Below are 8,474 nucleotides of genomic sequence, written 5' to 3'. Positions count from 1 at the left end.
GCACGGGCATAAGTAGTACTATTCACATACCTGCATTTCCCATATCCCCCTCCCTTTGATGCTGCTAATCCTGCATAATGCACGGGCATAAGTAGTACTAATCACATACCTGCATTTCCCATATCCCTTCCCTTTGATGCTGCTTATTATTTTATTACTTCCCTTCTATGTGACTTTACTGAAAGAAACACGAAGATTTATATATTTATGCCATCTAACCCAAAAACCTCTTATGGACATCATTACTTGTGAGAAATAAATCACACATGGTTAATCGAATAAAGACAATTTCACAAGCATTGTTTAACAGATATATTTTAATGAACAAAGTGCTTGCTCTCTCTTGCAGTTAAAAAGATAAATGGAGAGCAGAATTGTGAACACAATGTGACCGCCATCAAGAGTGAGATTACAGCTGAGGTTAGGGATAAGTCTAGGATAAGGATAGGGTTAGGGGTTAAATATTACGTCTCGGGTTCAGGATTAGGGTAGAGCTAGTGTTATGGATTCGGGTAAGGGCAAAGGTCATTATTATGTTTTAGCAGAAACATGAGTAACCTATGAATTCAACCACCCAAGATCATAAGATTCAAAAAGATCGAAAATCACGAAATTAAACCGAGCATGTCAGTTACATGAAGATCACTACGACACTCTCCTCGAGAGTGCCTCTCTCCTCGAGAGTGCCTCTCTCCACGGAACAATAGTGAATTATTCGGCTCAGCCTGTGGCCACAGCGGGGCTTTTCCAGGCCAAGTGTCATGGGTCTCGTCACCAAGGTGAACATGATTCGACTCCTACAGCCACTGCCATGTTCACACAAAAAACGAGTTCACTACTCCTACCGTGCTGCACGGAGAGAGGGAGTCTGTGTACTCAACTACCAAGGCCCCAATTTGTACACACACATTTACACATCTTCATGTACACATCTTCATGTACACACATGTATAAAGACAAATATCTGCTGGAAAGCCTTAACAGACTGTTGGGGCAAGTACTGTTATAGCAAGCACCTAAGAAGGACAAAAGGGCACATGAGGGGGTGCCGTGGATAACACCATACTCGGCCGTCTTTTTCTCTCCAGTGCTGATGTTTACATACTGCACCACCGAGTGCTCATTTCAGGCAGAGTCCATGTAGGAGAGGCCCAGGACTGGTTCAGATGTCTCTGATGTTTGTTGTGAGCGGGACTCGAACTCAGGTTGCTGGGTTTGTAGCACAGCGTGCCAACCACTACATTACTGCTCCATATACATGCACGTCGACACACAAAAACATTATTTTATAGTTGGTCATGAGTAAAGGTAATTCTAAAGATAGTCGAGCATGCTCGAATGTTGTAAGTTAATACATATCTTCAAGTCTATATTTATAACTAGAAACAGCTAAATGCACAAGAGCAATACTTTTCGTTCTTTAAGCAAAGGCTAGAGAGCTGGAGGTTTAACGATGCTAAATCAAAATACCATGTTTTATTATTAATGACTTGAACTACTAAGCAAACTTTTTAAGTGTCTGAAGGTAAAGCTTGCTCACAGTGGACAACGCCCTATCACTATGTGGTGACAGCAGCAGAATGTCTACTTCAGGCAAACCAGGTTCCACAACTGAAATAGCTCTCATTTTACAGGGTTCCGGACAAAGCGCAATGTATCATCCAGTCCCCAGCACTTAGAAAATACTACATGTGTATGTACTTAGAATGTGCAGCCTTTTATTAATTGCCATATAACAGGATTATATGGTCTACAGCATGAAACTTTTAGGCAGGAAACATGTAAATCAGATGACCCACAATTTAAGGACTTGCTTTACCTGCTACAACAACCAGCCCTTCATGATTTTCTTTCAAACACATGCACACATACATCGGACATTATGTCCCACTCCTGAAACATCCAGTCAATACATAAAACACACATGTCATGTGTGCACACAATGGGGCCAACATAATTATTTGAAAACGAGAATTAACTTGTCACAGGAAGGTTAAGATGTGAAATCATGATTGTCTAATATCACAATATATGTTTTAAGGTGTAAGTCAGTCATTGTACTCCTTGCTCAAGTACTCATCTCCATTAGCCAGTGAAAGCCAGCAGTAGAAATTCCATAATGTTATGGCGAGGTCCTATGCTTGGTTGAATATGGAGTTTGGTTAGTGACAGTGACATTTCGTTTTCAAAACTTTCTGACTTCATCTCTCACAGTTGTATTCTTAGTCACGGCTAAGCTCAGACTTGAGTATGGTCCCAGCCATGCTCTGGATTTCATTGCGCCGAGACACCCCATAATGGAGCTGCTCCCGCAATTGTGAAAGCATCAAAGCGGCTCCAGCCTGCGCTGAACCATGTTAACAGACCAGCCAGAGCCGAGCCGTGACAAAGCATACAGGCCTTAGGGTTGTACAGCAGACACTCCTCCATCTCACTCCTTCTCCACTAAATCCTCCACCTCTACTGCATCATCCAGTAGATAAGTGGAGGACGAGCGGAGAGAGTTTAACCTCATCCTCCTCCAGAAGCCGGGCCACGTCGCCCGGGTCGCCACAAACACGTGGGCCCACCTCCTCCTGACAGCGGAGAGTAATCTGAGGTATAAAAACAGTGACACACACAGTGAGAAATACTAGATCCCACATATAGCCATTAACACACTTGGGGCAAGCGCTATTTACGAGTACGTAAGGTCAGCACAGTACACAAGGTAGTGGGTGGCCAGCAGCACCACGCTCAACCTCTATTGTCATCCCAATGCGAATGGCTGTAAGCAGGAATCAAACTCGGTTCGCCAGGTTGCACTAACCACTGCACCGCTGCTTACCACACTAATTCTTAAAACCACAACAACCGACTACATTCACAAATACATTTTTAATTCATGCTTGGACGTACTTGCACCGTTGGTTGCCTACCTGGTGAATCTTTCATTGAGTGAGGGCTGTTTCCTGGACTGCTTCAAAATGGTGCAGATCACACTGCTCGTGAAAAAAGCAGGCTTGAGAGCTATCGTGACCCTGCAAACTATCGTCCCATCTCAAATCTGGTCGCAGAGAGCCTCTGTCTTCAGCGGTTATTTCCCCAGGTCGCCACGATGGGCAGATTCAACCCATTGCAGTCAGCATACCAGAAGCCCCATAACATTGAGAAAGCTCTACTGAAGATCACTAACCACCTCTACAGGATCATGGACAATAAGTGCAATGGAGCTTTGGTTGGCCTGGATCGCTCAGCCAGCTTCAACAGCATCGACCACGAGAAACTCATCAGGCGGATAAGGTCAAGGTTTGGCAAATCGGGTATGGCACACAAACACGCACACAAATACACAAACACGTGTTAGCTACATCATGAGGCCTCCTTTGCCAGTACCAAAATATAATAGGGATTTTCCCCTTTTATCTGGCGACAGAACTGAAACCTTTTGCAAGGAATTATGTATACATTAACCACAATACTTGTAGTCAGAATGCAAAAAAAACACTGATCATTTATGCATTATCCTTGAAACTGATTGGTCCACACCAGAGACAGCTTTTCTTAGAGCCTAGTCTCATACGGTACTTAGCTAAAAAGCATACTAATGTAATAAAAGACTTCGTCACACACTGCTTGGTCTCCGCTGCTCTTTATTCAGCTTCTCCCTCGCACCCCGCTGGTCCCGACACCGGACCAGCTGCTCCTCGAGCGCGCCCCGCACGCGCCCGCCCGTCAGTCGCTCCGCTCCTCCAACCCCGCACACCGCTGGCCAACGGTGTGCCGAAGCTCCTCCAGCCACGTGGCTGATGGCGCGGATCCCCTCCGGCTACCCAACGTGGTCCAGCTTCGTGACTCTACCAACTGACCCGGAGCCCTTCCGGGCTCCCCCCTATATCCCCTTCACCACGTGATCCTGTCTCCTCCCTCTCACCACGCCCTTCCAAACCTTTCCAGATACAGCCTCCCCTGAGCGCCCTGCTGGCTCCGCCCCTAGGCTCCGCTCACACTCACCTCGCTTCCGATTGGACCCGAGGTGAGCGGCGGCCTTCACATACGCCCCCATACTGGGCTCCGCCCCCCAATACCCCGGGCCGTATGATTGGCCCGGAGCCCAGCATCGAACCCCGTTTACGCTCGCATTACACTAATAAAACACGCTGACAAATACCACGCAAAAAATACATGAAAAAGGATGATAAAAACTATGCTAAAAACTTTAAATTCCAACTATAAAATAAACACTAACACAGTCACTGACTTACACACATATGCACAAAGACTAGTTCACACACAAACACAGGGAAACGGACCACACACAGTACTAAAAGGCCTGCAAATACTCAATACATATGCATAAATACACGTATACAAAGATCCCCATATACACCCTTTCCACAGAAAAGACCCATCTTTTTTGTTGCTTTGTTCTTTTTATCTCTGCCTTCGTGAAGATGTTCCTTTAATTAGGTTCACATTTTTGTTGTTTTTAGTTAGGAGACTGGTTGGGTCTGTGGAATCTCTTTGATGTCGACTGGTGTGACCTGCTCTTGCTTCGAAGCACACAGATAAGCTAAAACGGAGTGTTAGCTTTCTGCAACTCAGCCTGGACTTGCTTTGTGGCACAGATACAGTAGCAATGACAGCAACACTGTCAGAAACAACATGCATGAGCAGCAAAAACAGAAGTAATGACAACATTTACAACAGCAACAACAAGCTGCAACACCTGCAACAGCATCAACAAAAGCAGTAGTAGCAACAGCAGCAACAACACCTTGCAATGGCGACGCTGCGACTTTTGCTTTTGATGCTGCTGCGACTTTTGCTTTTGATGCTGCTGCTACCCGGCTAGTTGCAGCCGAGCCCTGCTCTCCAGGACTGCAGCGGAACGAGCCGAGCGGTCTGGTCAAGCAATGTCTACCCTCTTCCCTGGAGAATGGGGGCCATACTCGAAACTTATCTTGGCATAGATCGACAAACCAATTCTATCTCACCCAAATGTCGCCGATACTGCAGTGGGACTCACTAGCAGACTCAGCCAAGCATCCAACATGTAGAAGGGAGTACTGATCGGCCGACTTTCTGGTTCTAACTATTATAGTTCCACACCCACTCTGCTACGATCTGCTGTGGAAATGCTGACTCCTAACCAACCGTGTTCTTCACTTGTTGCTATCCCTCGCACATGGTTGTGCTGCAGATATAATCAGTTCTTCTGCCCGACATCCACATGATCACAGAAGAGAGCCTTCATCGCCATACTGCTGCTGATGTTGCACGCTCCATAGTCAACAAGACGGTGCTGATCTATGATCTGATCCATGATCTGATCAACGATTGTGGACTCGACATATTGGCCATTACTAAAACTTGGGCACATGACGACTCACCAGTCGTAATTAGGCGTGAGGCTGCACCAGATCGATATGCTATTGTACATCAGCACCGTCGTGGGAAGCCTGGCACCAGCAGCCCACATGGTGGTGCGATCACACCAATTAACCATGAAAACATCTGCATTAAAGTCCTGAGTAAATCATTAACAATCCCGTCTTTCGAGCTGCTGCTTGTGAAAATAACTAACAGCATGCAGAGGCTTACGATCGCTGTCAATCTATCAACCACCGTTTTTCACTGGTGTCGAAATTCTTTTCCGAGCTTTCTGGTCTGCTAGACTGTGGGTCACTTTGCTCTCATTACATACTCTGTGGTGACCTGAACTGTCCCGGACCGACTGGTTCTTGTGGTAAAATCAACTGTGATCTCGCCGAGATTATCGACAGTCAAAGTTTAACTCAGCACGTCAGTGACATAACATGTCGCTCGAGAAATATACTGGATCATATCTTCACATCCGCCAATGCCGTAACTGTAACTGATGTTATCGAAGACGTGGATATTTCAAATCACAGTCTCGTGACATGCAAAGTGGCATTTCCGATTATTCGGTCACCCGTCACAATTATATCATACAGACACTGTAAAAGACTGCACCACGATGCTTTCCGTCAGGAGATCCGATCATCATCGGTATGTCTAAATCCTGCATCGATTAGAAAATGAAATCACTGCTGTTCTTGATAAACCCTTGCCCATCCTAACAAGCACAAAGAGAATGGGGAAAGTGCGCAGTAACTGGCTGTCACCCAAGGTAATCACTGCGAAACAGACAGAGGAGGCTGGAGCGTCTTTGGAAGAAAACATGTTTCAAGACTGTTTTACTTACAGAACCGCCTGCAGATCTGCAAACCGACTCATTAGTCTCACAGATCATTCTATGCTCTGCGAGTCAATGAGTCAGCTCACGACCCCCATGCTCTATGGCGCATCGTGAAGGGTCTGCTGCACTCCAACCATCCATTAACTAGTCAACCTGCTCTGTGCACAGTACTTGATAAGTTCGTTGGCAATAAAGTAGTGATGATCAAGAAAGCAGTTACTAACTTGTAAGTCACACATTCTCCCGGTCTGCCATCTGAGTTTGACCAACTTGGAACCAATGCAAGACTCGAGACCCTGGCACCAACGTCAGTCGCAAGTGAGATCCCCGCTTAACTACATCCACACGTCGATTCTTAATCATGCTCGGATGTGCTTGCGCCACTTCATTGTCCACCTGGAAAATATTTCGTTCAGCGAGGGCTGTTTCTCAGACCGGTTAAAAATGGCGCAGGCAAAAAGTTTGCTTGAGCTATAGTGACCCCACAAACTATCGCCACCTCAAACCTGAGTACGATGTCAAAGGTCATAAAGCGCCATGTCCGTCCAGTGCTCGCTTCTGGTTGCCGAACAAAAGGATTAGGTCACGCTCATTACACACAAAGTGTTTGCCACAAAGGAACCACAATGCCTTTATGATCTTGTCAAGGAGCATAAACCATCATGCGAACTCTGGTCATCCTCGTAGTGGATTTTGGATGGCCATCGAACAAAGATGGTCAATGCATCATGCGCGTTTAGATGCGGCCGTCTTCCAATATGAGGAAGCGACTGGAGCTGTGCACTTTTAAATCATGGTTAAAAACGTATTTCTTGAGAAATGCTTTTTGCGTTTAGTTTATTGTCCTTCCCCCACACCTCTGATTAGCATGGTTGGGTACGTATGGTGCGAATGAAGTTCAACATACATATATACTTCACAGACTGTTGTGGAAAGTACTGTTAGCGAGCACTTATGAAGGCCGGTATGGCACACGATGGGGTGGGTCGCCAGCACCACGCCCAGCTGCCTTTGTCTCGCAGTGGTGATGTTTACACACCCTACCATGTATTCATTTGAGGCTCAGTTGACCTAGGGGCAGCCCAGGACTGGTTCAGATAATCATCATTGTTGTTGGCCGTGAGTGAAATTCACAGTGCGCTAACTGCTACGCCACACAGACAAAATCATGAACATCCTCTACACACCATACATGGTGACAAACACATTATGATGAATACAAACGATGACACACACAAACTGTAAAAGACACAAAATGTGAAACAGTGAACCTAACAAGGCAACATATGCATGCAATGAAACATACACAGGTAACGCAGTGTCAGATAATTGGTAAATCACGCTAAGGGACAAACGTTGTTAAATGTACACTGATACACAATATGTACACAATGACACGTGATGATGCACTATAACACAATACACAACATCCACCATTAAGGAATAAGTGACAACAAGAGACTATTTCCTCTCAACATCATCAGGACAGGTACATGCCAACTACAGCTGCAGGAAACTATCAAATTCTCCTTTGAAATGTTTAGCTGAAGCCAAGCTATTTTGGGGTAGAATGGAGTCCTGTGTAGATGCCCAACCTCATCGTGGAATTCTGGTTTTCACTATCTTACAGATTACAAGCCGGATGTCACTGGACAGACCACTTTAATGGTAAGGTTTGGTGTGGAAGACATGGGCCCGTATTCACTATTACACAGCCACAACGCCCAGATGTTCTTGTCTAAGCCTGTTGTGGACATTCAATTCAACTCATGGGTAACAGGGTGGTGCAGTGATAACACCTGTGGCTCACAGAATTAAGGGCCTGGGATTCAATTTCTGACTTGGGTGCCTTTCTGTGTGGAATTTGTAAGCAATATTTCAGAGACTACTTTAAATTTCACACACCACATCAGAGTATCATTTAGTATTGATGTGGTTGTTTACACAAGAAAGCATCAATGAGTCTGAACTCTTTTTCAGCAGGGCACCTGCAGATTTTTTCAGTAGGGGCGATGTTGCTACGTGTAATTCCTATTTAGTAATTTGCATGCATTTTTTCAGAATTGGGATATTTGGCTTATACCACTATTTTTTTAGCTATGGGAGGAAAGCAGAGGACACGGAAACTCATGTGGAATAGGGGGTGAACACAAATAAATACACAAATAAATACAACAATTTGTAATATATAGCTTTTCATAAATGCTTCAGAGGAATGGGAAATCAGACAAGTGGGAAGGCAGCCAGGCTGAGGCGACACTGGCATATGCCC

At 45.3% G+C, this 8,474-nt stretch overlaps 1 protein-coding gene across 1 annotated transcript in view; it reads right to left on the bottom strand.

The window, feature by feature from the left end:
• Window positions 1–299: 299 nt before the first annotated feature.
• SELENOS (selenoprotein S) overlaps window positions 300–8,474 on the bottom strand; it is a 31,975-nt gene continuing 23,800 nt past the window's right edge. Inside the window, exon 6 of the mRNA XM_078609357.1 lies at window positions 300–2,594. Within this exon, the coding sequence (XP_078465483.1) occupies window positions 2,512–2,594 (83 nt within the window). The 3' untranslated portion in view covers window positions 300–2,511. The remainder of the gene's footprint in view (window positions 2,595–8,474) is intronic.

This window comes from Lampetra planeri, chromosome 31 (genome assembly GCF_965212315.1).
Source record: "Lampetra planeri chromosome 31, kcLamPlan1.2.h2, whole genome shotgun sequence".
Lineage (NCBI taxonomy): Eukaryota > Metazoa > Chordata > Hyperoartia > Petromyzontiformes > Petromyzontidae > Lampetra > Lampetra planeri.
The sequence above is the reverse complement of the archived record's forward strand: the minus strand, read 5'-3'. Positions and strand labels throughout refer to the sequence as shown.